At 41.2% G+C, this 16,681-nt stretch overlaps 1 protein-coding gene across 1 annotated transcript in view; it reads left to right on the top strand.

The window, feature by feature from the left end:
- Window positions 1–15,897, top strand: part of musk (muscle, skeletal, receptor tyrosine kinase) — a 46,732-nt gene extending 30,835 nt beyond the window's left edge. The window contains exons 14-17 of the mRNA XM_030065771.1: window positions 70–253; window positions 1,615–1,806; window positions 8,266–8,414; window positions 15,197–15,897. Of these exons, the coding sequence (XP_029921631.1) occupies window positions 70–253; window positions 1,615–1,806; window positions 8,266–8,414; window positions 15,197–15,897 (1,226 nt within the window). The remainder of the gene's footprint in view (window positions 1–69; window positions 254–1,614; window positions 1,807–8,265; window positions 8,415–15,196) is intronic.
- Window positions 15,898–16,681: the final 784 nt, after the last annotated feature.

The following is a 16,681-nucleotide window of genomic DNA, read 5'->3' as shown; positions in this document are numbered from 1 at the left end:
AACAGGCTGTCACGTGTGTGTGTGTGTGTGTGTGTGTGTGTGTGTGTGTGTGTGTGTGTCTTTCAGCAGCGAAGACAGAGGCGTCGCTCACCCGTCAGACTCAGCGGCTCCCCCCTGTGGCCGTGCCCGTGTCTCCGGCGTACTCCATGTCGGTCATCATCATCCTCCTCACTGCCGTCGCCGTCGCCGTCCTCTTCACCATCATCATCCTCGCCTGCCGACGGCACAGGAAGCAGTGGAGGAACAGGAAGAGGTGAGAGAGAGACGAAACACCCCTTTATTCTCTCTCTCTCTCTTATCTTTCTACCTGTTATTTCTTATTTTCTTGTCCGTCTTGTGTCACTCGCTCTGGCATCCGGTCAGATCATCTCAAGCTCTGTTTGCTCCAGAATGTATCCGGTTAATGAATCAACAATCATGAATCAGCACCTGCATTTTGTGAAAAACACACGCACCTAGCAGTGAAATGAGTGTCCTGCTCACAGCTGTGGAAAATCTCAGTTTGACAGTGCATTGCTTCATGATGTGGCAAAGCAAACCGTGACCTTTTCACCCAAACTGCGTTCAGATCTCGCTCGCTAGACTGCAAAAAGTCAAATCTTACCAAGATTATTTGTCTTATTTCAAGTAAAAATGTCTTATTTCTAGTCAAAATATCTCATTACACTTAAAATAAGACATGATCAGCTCAGACATAACTTGTCTTTAGACAATTTTCACTTGTTTCAAGTGAAAATCTACTTGAAACAAGTGAAAATTTGCTTGAAACAAGAAACAAATTTTGCCAATGGAACAAGCAAATTTTTACTTGAGACACAAGTGAACAAGTAAAAATTTGCTAATGAGATATTTTGACTAGAAATAAGACATTTTTACTTGAAATAAGACAAATTATCTTGGTAAGATTTGGACTTTTTGCAGTGTAGACTTTCTTTCTCATGACAGGAGGAGGACAGAAATACGTAGAAATCCTAAATCCTGCACACCAAGTTCAAATTAACCCTGTAAAGCCTGAACTATGAAAGAATTGGCAGAAAATTCCATTTTTTTTAAACTGAACCCTTTATTTAGTCCTATAACAAAATCTTAAAAAAAAAAAAAAAAAAAAAAAAAAATGTTATTACACGACATTTCTGGTGTATGATATATGATATGTACTTGAAGTGCCAATGGTATGGTCCAGGGTGAACAGGGGAAGTGTTCAAAGGTATACAACAGTATTTTGGTCAAGTATTGATTAACCCTTATAAGGTATTCGGGGCTGTGAGACCTGTTTTCACAAACAGCAAACATATGTATTGTTTCTATTACTTGCAATGGGGATGAAGTAAAAATCTGCTGAGTATTTTAACAAAAAAAGGTTTGATTATGTTGAATTAAAAGCCCCAATTTGCAACGGGTCCACCAGATCCAGCAGGGCTCCCTGTGTAACAAAAAAACGAATACCATATAAGGGTTAAACGAAAAAAGGAATTGAAAATGTGTATCATGTATGATACAAATGGCTTTATAGGGTTAAAACTGTTCTGAGTGTGTTAGATTAGACCTCTGTGAACAGACAGGTAAATTTACAGATGTGCACAGGTAATGTCTGGCCCTCCCGTCTCCCTGCAGAGCGATGGAGACGCCGACGCTGACGGCTCTTCCCTCTGAGCTCCTGCTGGACCGGCTTCACCCCAACCCCATGTACCAGCGGGTTCCCCTGCTGCTCAACTCCAAGCTGCTGGCCCTGGAGTATCCCCGCAACAACATCCAGTACGTCCGAGACATCGGAGAGGGAGCGTTCGGACGGGTTTTCCAAGCCAGGTGAGCGGGGTGGTCAAACGGACAGTGAAAAAGCAGATTTGATTTGTGGTTTTAAGTTGAAAGTCAACAGTTTTCTCGCTGGTTGTGTTTGAAACGCTGCTTTGAATGAACGTTTTTTTGTCACCGTGATGCCGACTGCAGTGACGGAGGCGTTCGCGCCACTGTTTTCAAATTTGAATGCGTTCACCTGCAGAACGTGACTTTTCAGAGACGCTTTGAACGACGTTAAAGCGGCGAGGAGGTGAAGTGGGGGTCAGAGGAGGAGGTTATTCGAGCCGAAACAGAAATTTAGAAAGTTCAAAGCAGGCAAATCCCAGCAGACGACTCACAGTGATGACTCTCACACTGCAAGGCATCATTTTACTGTTTAAAAAATGCCTGTAATTTTGCTTAATGTAGCTTTAAAATGTGATCCAAAAAGAAAAAAACATAATCAGGATTTGTTCTGCCTGCAGAAATACATTTAATTCATTTGTAGGAGTAAAACTCACATTTGCAAAATAACACAAAAAGGAAAGAGGAAAAGGAAATGGACTACAGACAAGAATGAAGATTATCCCCAACACAGCCTGACTCAAAGTTTGTTTATTTGTTTGTTTATTTGTTTCTTTGAAGCCCCGTTAGTTACTGTCCACTAGCAGCTCTTCTTCCTGTAGTAAACATATAAAAAAAAATTAAATAAAAACACGAGGACAAACACACACAGATTCCCCGACTCTCCCTCTCAGCATCAAACGAGGCTCACAGAAATAATATTGATAATTACATCAGCAAAACCAGGGCAAACACAACAAAACAAGGTGAAATAAAATACAAAGATCAAATAAAATAAAATAAGAAAAAGAAACACAAAAACATGACTCGTAACTCCACAAGGAAAGGAGAGCAAAACAAACAAAACAGAACGAAACCGGCCAAGAAGAACAGAACAGGATACAGAAAAACGAAAAAGAGGCTGAAAAAAAAAAGAGATGGAGAGTGTGAGAGAGAAAAAGGAAAGAAAGCAGAGGCGGAGAGGGAACAAGAGACGGGGGGAAAGAGGGAGAGGAGTGATAGATGAAGGGATAGAGGGAATAGTGATACATACTGTTTATACTTATACATAGTGTTTATATTCATATATACTGTTTATACTTATATATCTTATTTTATATGTTTACACTTCTTTTTTTTTTGTTTTTTTTACCTTGCTTTATTTATTTATTTAGGCTTATACCGGGACCTGAGTCCTAATTTCGTACCACTAACGTGTAAATGTGAGCTGATATGACAATAAAGTTCCTTGAATCCTTGAATCCTTGAAGAAATGAGAGAAAGAGAGCAACAGAGAGAGAGAGAGAGAGAAGTTGCTGAGCCTCTTTTTCTAAATCGGAGCGAGAGGGAGGCTCGCTGTCGATATTAAATGACCCAGACCGATTTAATATCGCCCCGTCATCATCATCATCATTGCAGCCAGGAGGTAAACAGCCACATGATGCTGCAGATATTCCTCGAGAGAGAGAGGGAGGGAGGGAGGGAGAGAGAGAGAGAGAGGGAGAGAGAGAGAGAGAGAGAGAGCTGAACGAGGCCAAGCTGCTGCGTCATTCACAAAGTCACAAGCAGGTTCCGCTGCAGGTGTCACTTTTCCCCAGGCGACCCTGAACGCACCGCGACTCCCGGGTCACGTCGTGCCCGGCGCGGCGTTTATTTCCAAAAAGGTCATCGATCTATTTTTAAAACGAGAGGCCAGGTCGAGTCTTTATATAAAACATAATTACATCATCAGCCATGGACACGCGTCACCTGCTGCACCTGGATCTGGATCCGGATCTGGATCTGGATCTGGATCCGACGTAAAGCAGTAACAATAAGTAGGTTTATTATTTATATGATCATATTAGCATTATTTTCTTCTGAGTAAAAGTTACATTTGGCAAAACAAAGCCCTGTCTTTTAATTTTAACCTGTAAATATCAGCACACTGGGCGTCATAGCAACTGCCTTTCACTTTCACTGACACTGTCACTAAAAAAAATAAATAAAAAAAAATAAAATTATAAATAGATAAAAAACAAACAAACAAACAAACAAACATAAATAAATAAATAAATAAAAAATAAAAATTATAAAGCCTTTATTATTATTGTATTATAAATACAATGGAATTAGGAGTGCATAAAAAAAAATCCAAAAAATACACAGTACCACACAGCCTCACCCAACCACAGCACATATGTCCTAATATACATATATAGATAAACAGATAAATATAAATATAGATAAATACACAGATACAAAACAGTTAAGTGCCTCACCCATAACCTCAAAACTGGACTGAGGTACAGGACTGGAATCAATGAAATGAGTTATTTTCACCGGTAACACTTCACAATAAGAGTACAACAATTACCCTAGTTTACATTAGTTAATGCCGTAATGGTTAATTAACTGTTAGTTCATGATTATTATGACATTTACTAATGTTAATAATATCTACAATAACCCTTAAATAACATATAAATTAATACCTTAGCATGAACAGCATTAGTACATGATTCTTAGACACATTAGTTAACGGTTAGTTCACTGTTACTTAATGTTCATTACCTGTTACTTCATATTTATTACCTGTTACTTCATGTTTATTACCTGTTACTTCATGTTTATTATCTGTTACTTCATGTTTATTACCTGTTACTTCATGTTTATTACCTGTTACTTCATGTTTATTACCTGTTACTTCATGTTTATTACAGCATTAACTAACGTTAATTGTTGTACTCTTATTGTAAAGTGTTACCATTACACCTCTAATTAGTAACAGCAGGAAGCGAAATGAACATTTATTAAAAGCCCATAGCAGTGATTTTGAGTGTTTGGACCGTTTATCAGTCAGTCATGTGGCTGCTCTAAAGATTTCACAACATGGAATCGAAATCTCTCCGATTTCAAATGTGAATTTTTGGTTGAAGCAGCCGCCGTATAATGTTAACAAAGTCCTCAACATTCAGGAACCACACAGCTGATGATTGGCTGTGGAAAGCAAAACATTTCCCCGCTTAGAGACTATTTTCCCCGGTGGAGGAGGAGGAGGAGGAGGAGGGAGCGTTTCAGTTTGAAAAAGTCCTGAAAAGCCAATAGTGCTGCTGCTTTTAGGAAAACTCATGTGGAGGACTTTATTCCGCTGATGGAAAACTGGAGTGAAGAAAGTGTGAAGGCTCTGAAAGTTCATGTTCATATCGTAGTGGAATGAATGGAAACCAGCGGCTGGAGGAAAGGAAAGGGAGGAGGAGTGATGAAATCTGCTCGCTTTGGGAGGAGATCAGCACGAACGTTCTGGAGATAAAACTCTGAACATGCAGAATCACCGGTCCTTTAACATGTAATCAATCAATCAATCAATCAATCGATCAAACTTTATTTATAGAGCACTTTTCCTACAAAAGGAGCAGCCCAAAGTGCTTTACATAAAAACAATTAAGAAGAGGAATTAAGAACAGTGAGGAAACGCTCTCCTACACTCGCCACTCTGAGGTGAGGAAACACCAGAGAGAAGATAATCGATAATACAGTAAACATCTAAAAAATAAAAGTAATAAAATAAGTAATAAAATAAATAAGTAATAAAATAAGTAATAAATAAATAAGTAATAAAATAAAATTCAGTTAAAGGCAAGACTAAAAAGGTAGAAATAATCAAATAAATAAAATTCAATTAAAAACCAGTCTAAAAAGGTAAAATAAATAAGTAAATAAATAAATAATCAAATAAATAAAATTCAATTAAAAGCAGTCTAAAAAGGTAAAATAAATAAGTAAATAAATAAATAATAAAATAATTAAAATCCACTTAAAAAACAGTCTAAAAAGGTAAAATAAATAAATAATAAAATAAATAAAATTCAGTTAAGAACCAGACTAAAAGGTTAAAAATAAAAAATAAATAAATAAAATTTAGTACAATAATTAAAAAAATAAATAAATAAAATAAAATAAACAAATGTAAAAAAGGAAACACTGAGATATGTTAGTTAAGTCTGTCAGCAGTGTGTAGAGCCCTGCAGAGCAACTGGGACACACACACACACACACACACACACACACAGCAGTGGACAGAGTTAATTAGTGGCCTTTTAACTGCAGCACCTGGAGTGTGTGGCCATCCGGATCCTCTGAGAGGTCCTCCTGTCCAGCTGCTAATCCCCTGGAACGCTGCAGTATATAGACACCCCTGGGAAGATACCACACACACACACACACACACACACACACACACACACACACACACACACACTGACACACATGCACCAACAAATGTGATTGCAGAATATGATTTTGCTGTATTACATTATGCACCCAAAAGTACAGATAGGCTACACCAGCACACACACAGACACACAGACACACACAGACACACACACACACACACATATGGACAGGCATTTATGAATACAGATACACACACATACACATGAAGCCCTAAATAGACCCTTGGAGTTAATGTCTGGCAGATGGGCCTCAATCTGTAGCTTCCCATGGTGGTGTATGTATATGTGTGTGTGTGTGTGTGTGCAGGTCTCTGTGTGTAATCTATATTTAACTCTGCGCTGAGAAACAACATGTTGACTTTACTCGTCTCCAGTGGGGCACAACAGGAAGTAGGTGCGAGTGAATGTGAAAGCGTGCGTGTGTTTTTGTGCACGAAGGTGTGTGTGTGTTTATGTGTGTGTGTGTGTGTGTGTGTGTGTATCCTCATGCTCATATTTTAAGCGGGTTGACATTTAAAGGTAAACTGCAGCAAAACAATGGCACTGTGGCTGTCAGGCTGTGTGTTTGGATGGAGCTCGGTGAAAAAAAACACCTCACTGATGACCTCTGACCTTAAAGGGGTGAGGAGGTTTGTTAAGTTTGTCGTATTTTGAATGTCCACAGTTTCGGCTTCAGTCGTCCCCCCGTTTTGCTCCAAAGAGCTTCACAAACCGCGGCTCAGAAACAAACTTAAAGCTAAAACATGAAGAAGACGGAAATTTCTCGATTTGTTTCGTGTCTTTGGTTTACTTCCCAATGCCGGGTTAATTTTTTATTTATTTATTTTTTTTTCTCAGCCCACGCCCGAGTCTCTACGACGATGTATGGCTCCGGAGATACGGCCGAAAAAAGCGTCCGGTTCATAGGCGGTTCTAGGGGGTGGCAGGGGGTGGCAGCTGCCCCCCTAGAAAAATGCCTTGCCACCCCAATTTCAGACAGTTTATTTATTTATTTTTTTAATTGTGGCTGTTCGGAAACTCTCTGTTACGAGACTCAAATGTCCGAGTGCAAGTAAATTCAACAAAAGATGACACTCCTACTATTTAAGGGGTTGATAAATGAATAAATAAATAAATAAATCAAAATGTATATTTCTAATGCCACCTTTTGGTTTTCTATTCAATGCTTTACTCATGTACCACAATAATGGAATGTTTTTGAGTTAAAATATCCTCATTTGGGGGTTTTCCCAAGCAAATATTGATATATGGGATCGTTTGGTATTAAATTAGCATATATATTTCTGCCACCCCTTAAAATCTCCATGCCACCCTCTTGCCACCCCATGAATATTTGTCTAGATCCGCCCCTGGTCCCGTTCAAAGTCAATAGCGTCCGGTCGGGAGTGTCACAGCCCAAATCGACCCTTCAGAAAGTGGTTAGGAGCGCGTTTCAGACCATTTGGAGTTTTTTCTTTTGGAAGTGAAATTTTTTACAACAAATTGCCCCATTGGGGATAATAAAGTTACCTTGACCTTGACCTAAAGTTGGGAAGAACAAACAACGGCACGCTGTAGTCTGATTACATTTTTGTATACATATATCACACGTTTCTCTGCTCTGAGGTTTGCAGGTTTATCCGCTTGTGTTTAGAGGCATTTTGATGTCTGAAACTGAACGGAGAGCTTCCAGACAAACTCACATTTTAGAGTTTAGTCTTTTGATTATCAGGCTACAAATAGATAGATAGATAGATAGATAGATAGATTTATGGATTAAGACGAATAAAACAGCAATCCATAGGATGACATGCAAAAGTACAAAACTTATTTCCAGCATGGTCCTTGGTGTTACACACAAGAAACAAAATAGACAAGAAACAGAGAAAGTCAAGACAGAGGTCATACAAAAATAGGTGGGAACAGAAGATATCCCATAAAACAAATAACAATTAAAAAGCAGTGAAACTATCTAGAATCAAGGCACATTCACCTTCTTCCATAAAAGCTGCTTGACCTGCCTTTTAAAAATTTCTCTAGATGTTAGGAGTCTTATGGCAGTGGGCAAACAATTCCATGCCATGATCCCAGTGTAGAAAAACGAATTTTTAACTGCATCATCTCATCAACTCCTTGACTTAAAAAAAAGCAATGTTAATACTGTACGCTAATCTGTGTTTGTGCATTTGTGTGTGTGTGTGCGTGTGTGCGTGTGTGTGTGTGTGTGTGGCAGAGCACCGGGCCTGCTGCCCCTGGAGTCCTTCACCATGGTGGCGGTGAAGATGCTGAAGGAGGAAGCCTCGGCCGACATGCAGAACGACTTCCAGAGAGAGGCGGCGCTCATGGCCGAGTTCGACCACCCAAACATCGTACGGCTGCTAGGTCAGTGTGTGTGTGTGTGTGTGTGTGTGTGTGTGTGTGTGTGTGTGGAAGCGCTCGCTGGCTGAAACGCTGAACGATTTACAAGGAGAGGTTGCACTCACAGCTGAATTTTACATCACACAGCAGCTGGGTCAGAGTTTTTCCTCAAGACCGAGAAAGAGAAAGCAAACACAGAGAAAGAACGAGAGAGAAAGAGAAATAAAAGAAACAAGACAAATCAAAAGGAAAAACTGAACGCTGGAAAAGAGAGAGAGAGCTGATGCTGTAGGCGAGGATGCGAACTGTTCAGCATCAAGTCAGAAACTTGTTTAAAGTCAAAAAGACATTTTATTTTTGTCTGATTTTGCTTTTTTCCCCCCAGTGATTACAAAAAAAAGTGTTATTTGCTCATTTTTGCTGGAGTTTCCGTCGTCCTACCTGCAGAAAATAAAATTTGAACTCTGTGAGTGACAGGCAGGAGGTCCTATGGTCTGCACTGGGCATCGAATACAATTAGTGTATCGTTACCTTTACTGACTTTTTAAAATATTCTTTATCACCACAGATATTTGTTAGATTTTAGACAAATGGGTGTGTTTCAAAATATATCTTCAAAAGCCATAGTAACAAATTTAAAACAGTTTTTAGAAGAAATGAAGGCATTTTTGTGTGCAGGTGACACATTTCGGTTTAAGAGACTCCAGCTCTTGGTTTCCACTGAAATAATTCCCCTTATACAGAAGCCCCATCTTTGGGCTTTTATTCTGAAATGTCATAACCCTAGCAGAGGTTCAGATTGAGTCTGAGCTGCAGCAGAGCGCCTGCTGTTGGCCTGAGTGAAACAAACGTCTCCCATTCAAGTTTATCTGGACTATTTGAGTCGATCTAATCTGATCCTCAAACGAGTCCCGTCTAAATTTAGCTCCAGGAGGACGTTTCGGGGAATGGCCGGCGCTCAGAGCGAGTAAACAGAGCCATCGATCACGAGCTGCGATCACAGTCCAGTTTATTTTCTCAGGTTCATTTTATGGCTGAAACTTTTTCCAGCCGGCCTTTGATCCAGCAGAGAGAGAGAGAGAGAGAGATATTCCTCATCCTCACTGTCCTTCATCCAGGCAGCTTGACAGGAAAATACAGCTTGTTAAATACTAATGATGATGTGCATTATTATTATAATAATAATAATAATTATTATTATTATTGTTATCTTTAATATAGGTTGGATTATCTTTGTTACTTTTGGTTCAGATTTCAAATTTTCCTTTTTTTTTTTTCTTTGTTATTTAAAGTGACCTTTAGTTTGGTTTCCTCCTTTTGGTTTTATAACACTTTTACAAAAAAAAAAAAAAAAAAATCTCATAAATTGCCCCCTGATTCAACTCTGGAATAATTTAATGCAACAAGAAATATGAAAAATATACACATGCACAGATGTGTGTGTGTGTGTGTGTGTGTGTGTGTGTGTGTGTGTGTGTGTGTGTGTGTGTGTGATGGGTCCTGTGTCCCTGTGTTCTATTTAGCAATAGAGTGAAACATCTTGATCCCACCATTGACCTTTTCTCCCGAGGACACTACTGTTTATGACTGTCCTCCCTCTCTCTCTTTCTCTCTCTCTCACACACACACACACACACATTCACACACACACACACACACTCACACACACTCAAACACCCTAGAGAGCAGTAATCAGGGCTTTCCTCGGGGGAGCTGTCCCGCGGTTTGACCCACAAGACATGAACTAACTGAGCATGACATCCCGACTTCCTCTGCTCGCCCCGCGGCCCGGCTCTCCTCCTCCTCCTCCTCCTCCTCCTGAAAACATCTCACTCTCCTCCTGCCCGCATCCCGCTCCTGCTGGACAAAGAATTAACGTAGGAGAAAAAAACAGTCTTTGGGCCAATCCCATTTCTTATTCTCACCCCTACCCCTACCCCTCTTTTTCGAGTGCCACTTGCCCCTTGCAACAAAGTTACAAGGGGTAGGGGTTGAAATACTCCCCCATGAAATGGGACAACCCTTCAGCCCCGGAAACGTCATCATTAGTCATCAGCAGTGATGGGAGTAACGGCGTTACAAAGAAATGGCGTTACTAACGGCGTTACTTTTATCAGTAGCGAGTAATCAATGAAATTACTGTTTCTTTGATTACTCAACGCCGTTACCGTTACTGACAATAAAATGCGCCGTTACTTACTACTAATAATTATTATTACTTTATTATCCTCTTCAAAAAAATGTGCGTCTTGTGGAGAAAAAGCGGTGTGTCAATTTTTTCGTAACTTATCAACATGCATGGAGAATGAGCACAAATTACAGGAAACACGTGTTCCCCGACGGCAGAGCAAATAGTGCCTCCGCCTGCCAGACAGAAGACCGGGGGTTCAATTCCCCACCTGAACAAGCTGGCATCACTACTTTAAACTGTAATGAATTACTTTTTCAAAGTAACGTGCCCAACACAGACAATGATAGATGAAATTTGACAGCAATGTCCACACTGCAACAGCAACGCAAAAATATGTGCATTAATAAGAGGATTTAAGAAAAGAAAAAAGTAATCATAAAAATTACTTTCCCCAGTAATTGAATTACTCTTCTGCTGCAGTAATTGAGTAGTAATCAAAATTACTTTTTTACAGAAGTAATTAGTAATTGTAACTTATTAGTTTTGTGAGTAATTGGTCCCAACACTGGTCATCAGTGACGTTGTAAACAGACGCGACGTTTTTTTTTTTTTTTGCCGGTAAATCACAATCACAAAATGACGTCTTCAGCTGTGGTAATCTCTTTTACGTGGGCTGTTGGCATCTTTTTGCGGTTGTCAATAGCGAATCGAAAGAATGTAAGGAGAAGAATACGTCTCCGCTGCGCGTCATGCCGCCGATAAGAACGCCCCTCAGCCTCAACAAGAATTGGGACATCCCTACCCCTATGCGTGAACGCGCAAAACAGAGGGGTAGGGGCAAGTGGTCGGGTTAAGGGGTAAATTGGGATTGGCCCTTTATATTCTGTCCTCGCTGTTGTGTGTCAGTCCAAAGCAAGACAGATAGCAAACAAAAAGTCCAGTCAAGGTTTAAGTTTGGCTGAGGTTAAGAAAAGTTCGTGGTTAGTGTTACAAAATAGAAATCCTATGTAAGGAAACAGGAAATGGACTTGGGAATTGAACCGTGATCTCCTGCAGGGAAGCTGATGTTGACCGACTGATCCACCAACCCTCCGTCCTCCTAACGTCGACTTCCTCGCTCTTTTACTGCCTCACAGTGTGAAACGTGCTTCCAGCTGAAATGCATTACTTTGAAAATAAAGTGCATATTTTTGTCCGAACCCGACCGGAGACGGGAGCATATAACTGAGCCTGAGCCGAACCTGTTTCTGTGTCTGAACCCGACCCCAGCCCGAGATTTTGCTCGTCCCCCATCACCAGGATACATTTACAGCCTGAGACAGCCTACATGTTGCCTTCAGTGTCATCACGTAAACTAAAGCACTGTACAGGAAGTTTTCCAGAACAGACAGCAGGTCCATCATTTGTCACTAAAATAATGCCGATGTGACCGAACCTGAATCAAACCTGAATATAATTTCAAAATTTTTGTCCAAACCTGGCCTAACCAGTCGGGAAAGTGTGCTCCTCTCTCTCTCTTCCTCTCTCTCACGCTCTCTCTTTCTCTCCGCCCACAGAAAAACCTTGAGCAGAACCCAGAGCTTGGTTCTGGTCAAGGTTTTTCTGTTAAAAGGTTGTTTTTTTTTTTTTTTGCCGCTGTCACCCTGTGCTGCTCTTTGGGGCAGATTTTGGTCCATGGATTTGGCCGATATCTGTTGGGTTTCTGTAAAGCTCCTTGAGACAACTTTTGTTATGATTTGATACGATACAAATAAAATTGAACTTACAACTGAAAATTGAAAATTGAAAATACAACTGAAAATTGAATTGAAAAAAAAAAAAAAAAAAAAAAAAATGACAATCCAACATAACTTACTGTGGCTATCACACAAAATACCTTGAGACTGGGCTTCACACGGACCACGTGATGCAGCATCTGAAGTTTAAACTGAAGAGAGAGCCACACTCACTGTAAAAAGTCTTTTTTTTCAGTCCATAACAGACATGTTTCATCTTACGGCCTTTGTCAATGTTTCAGGAAAACATTTACAGACAACAGTTCAGTAATACCTCTTCATTAAGCTCTGTAGGGTGCCTCCTTAGCACATTTTCATTCCCAAGTTGTCAAATTCTGCAGCTCGGTCACGCCCCTTTCTCATCCTGATGCTGAAGATCACCTTCAGCATCAGGATGAGACGGGTTAGGTTTACTAACTGAGTAACTCTGATGCAGTATTTATTTATTATTGTATTTATTTGGTCGGAGAACACTGTTTTGTTTGCGTTCCTGAAGAAGACAGTATGTGCCACAATCCTGCAGTAAATGATCTTGCATCAGTGTTGTGACGCTGCAGTTCCCTCGCCGCCTTCTGACTTTGTTTGATTTACAAATAAATCCTGATCAGAAGCGTGACGTGGCCGTGAGTCCGAAACAGCGGTCCAAATAAAAACGGGGAATCCCGCTGTATCCATGAATCCTGTTTTATTGACTCATAAGCTGTGCACGTCCAGTGGGAATGAAATAAATTGCGCAACAACATGAGGCATTTTGTGTGATCATCCTGCTGATGGAGGGATGTGACTGCGCTTTGTCTGCTGCCAAACATCTCCGTGTTGTTGAGATCGCTTACTGCTAATAAGTTCAGCTGGAGATGCGAACGCTTCTCTAATGAGATCAGCCACAAATATGATCCCTGCAAATCTAATCTCCAGTCCTGTATCAACCCACCACCACTCAGGGTTTGGAGAATATTTCTCCTGTCCCCACCGGTCCGCAGACATTCTCTCTTCAGCTTAAGAAAATGCCAAGATTTAGAAACGTCCTCCACCCACTCCTGACAGCTGGTCATGTTTTTAACGTTGATTTATACAGGTGATGTCACTCAGACACACGGTCTCATTCTCCAGACCAACACTAAGTGCCAAGTGATAAACAGATTAGGATTAAAATGCTAAGAACAGACGCTCTCTCTCCCTCTAAAAGAAGATGAAACTCCCTCGGGGATCAGGCTGCTGTGGTGCGTTCCAGGTTGAGGGGGCAGAGCAGGAAAATACCTTTTTGCTGAGGTGACGGTGAAAACAATGAAGTTATGGGAGCGAAGGCCATGGCTGCACTTTACCGGACATATAAAAGGAAAAATAAGTGTTCAGCAGCCCAAGGATGAATTTATTAATAAAATTATACCAAATGTACCAATGCAAAGAAAGAAAGATGCTTTTATCTTTACTCACTTTTATCTTTACTTATTTTTTCACCACTTGGACCATCTCCTATTACTGTGAGGGTTTCTCATTATGGCCTCTGAAGCTTTTTAGTCCACAAACATAAGACGTATAAATGCCAAGGTACACCAAGGACACATCTATGGCCTGTGGTTCTCTGTAATCCCGTGCATTGCAAACAGAAATGAATGCACACACTAATACGGGGACAAAGGAACCCTGAGGGCCTGGATGTTGTTCAGTAAAGAAAACTCGAGAGCACTAAGGAGAGCGCAGACCTGGACAGTTTTGTGCCTGTCACACCCAAAGACAACATTCCCATCGGGTCGTTTTTCAGCTAATTTGATTTCTTCACACGGCAAACATTCACTTATATAATGTGGAATCAGGTTCTGTCTCCCCCCAGTTTCATAGTTTTGTCTAAAAGAGGGCACTGTCCAGTAACAGAAATCACACAGATGAGGACACTCAGACACTCAGCCAGAAATTTTTTAGATAGAGATATCCTGCCAGCAGACAGATGTGCGCAGCAAATGTGTGCAAACAGCTGAACTTTACAAGGACTGAATAAGTCAGAGAATAAGCAAGTAAATAAATAGGTATTCTTTTTACATAGGCTCAGTTTCTAATTCCTCTATCTATCTATTTATTGCACATATTTTTTACATCATCCACATAATGCACACACTGTTTTATGAATTTCTAACGCACATATTTTTATATTTCTTTTTTTATTTCTTGTATCTGAACATGATTAGTCTTCTCTTGAGAATTTGAGCAAATGACCCAATTTCTCCTCAGGGATCAATAAAATATGATTCTGATTCTGAAATAAACAAGCAAACTGTGCCGTCCATTGCACACCAACATGCAAACAGCGGAGCTCCTCGGTGCCTCGCTCTCCGGCCTGTGCGGATAAAACACGAGAGGAAATAACTGATTGTGTGTGAAACTATGAATTTTGGATGAGCCAAGCGATTCAGGAAGTTCTAAATTATATCTGGGATTTCCAGGAATCTGGAGAAATTCGATCATCATTTGTAAGTCGTCTGACTCGCGGCCAAGTTTTCCTCACACGCAGCCAGAATCAGATCACCCGAGTGGAGGAGTTTCTCCGCGGGGCAGAGCACGGTCGGATCAACATGAGGTTATTTTAGAAACACACCATGTTTACAGCACAGAGCTGGCCCTGTAACGCTGACCGTCCACTTTGTGTGTGAGCCTGCACACACTCCGCTTTAAGTCTGTGTTTACGTCTAGGTGAATATTTATTTTCCCTTTTTTTTTGTGAATGAACTCATTTTATAACATACTGTAGAAGAAAAAAGCCACAGTTGATCCCACATGGTGTGAATACGTCACTTATTTCTGAGTTTGTTTTGCCTCCTCTGATTATCTGTGCAGTCATTTGCCAGCCGTTTTATTTTGTCGTCATGTGCTCACAGTATGATCGTGTGTGTGTCCCGTTTCCTTAGGTGTGTGTGCAGTCGGTAAGCCCATGTGCCTCATGTTTGAGTACATGGCCCACGGCGACCTCAACGAGTTCCTGCGGCGCCGATCTCCCACCCAGTCGGTGCGCACCTTGAGCCGAGCCAGCCTGTCCGGTCGCAGTTTCTCCTCCGAGCTGGAGGCGGGGCTCCTCTCTTGCTCCGATCAGCTGTCGATCTCCAAGCAGGTCGCCGCAGGAATGGCCTACCTGTCGGAGCGCAAGTTCGTCCATCGGGACCTGGCGACCCGAAACTGCTTGGTCGGGGAGGAGATGGTGGTGAAGATCGCCGACTTCGGCCTGAGCAGAAACATCTACTCGGCTGATTACTACAAAGCCAACGAGAACGACGCCATCCCCATTCGCTGGATGCCCCCCGAGTCTATTTTCTACAACCGCTACACCAGTGAGTCGGACGTGTGGGCCTACGGTGTGGTGTTATGGGAGATTTTCTCCCATGGGATGCAGCCGTACTACGGTATGGGTCACGAGGAGGTGATTTACTACGTGAGAGATGGTCACATCCTCTCCTGTCCCGAGAACTGTCCTCTGGAGCTGTACAACCTGATGCGGCTGTGCTGGAGCACGCACCCCTCAGACAGGCCCAGTTTCAGCAGCATACACAGGATACTGGAGCGCATGCATCAAAACACACTGAGCGTGAACCCCGACCCTGAACCGGACTGCTAACCTGGGAACTCTTCCATGGCCAGTAGCCTTTTTGTCCATATGCAAAACCTTGAGGTTGTATAATGTTTTGATGCATTTTTGTAGCGTGCACCCATCAAATAGACGTAGTTCTAGGATTATAAACAAAGTATTGGAGCATTGCCTGAAAACATGTGGCATGAACGCTGATCATCAGCCTGACTACTAACCTTTTCGACTTCTAACCTTTTGAACTTTACATAACCCTGAGTTAAGCCTAGTTTTAGTGCCATGCATAGAATATTCCCCAATTTCCCCTTGGGGATCAATAAAGCATTTCTGATTGTGATTGTGATTTCTGATATTAGATATTTGCCATCAGCTTGACTCTGAATGGTGGAAATACTTCAGGATTTCTTTTTTTATATACCGACCAGGATCACAACTTTGTACTTTTTTTGTTTTGCCATTTATCTATGGAAGGTTTAGCAGACACATTCGCTTTTTGGGCAGCAACCTGCCTCACGCAATGGCCAGACTGGAACAGCTAAGGGTTACATGCCTTGCTCAAGGGCCACTAGATGGAGAGAATGTTTTGGGTCACTGTTTCTACCAAAATCTTCCATCGAAGGACTCAAATTGGTAATCACAAACTGTCATCCTTAAGTAATTTGCTTATTAATGCTTAAGTGGTTTAAATAAATGGTGAAGAGTCCTGTTTTTCTAATACACCACACCCTAAGCCTTCACTGCTGACCTTACATGTCTGGTTTATGCATGAAAAATGTTTGAAAGCATGCATGAGCAGACGCCAACTCCGAACCCT

This window comes from Myripristis murdjan, chromosome 12 (assembly GCF_902150065.1).
Source record: "Myripristis murdjan chromosome 12, fMyrMur1.1, whole genome shotgun sequence".
Lineage (NCBI taxonomy): Eukaryota > Metazoa > Chordata > Actinopteri > Holocentriformes > Holocentridae > Myripristis > Myripristis murdjan.
The sequence above is the reverse complement of the archived record's forward strand: the minus strand, read 5'-3'. Positions and strand labels throughout refer to the sequence as shown.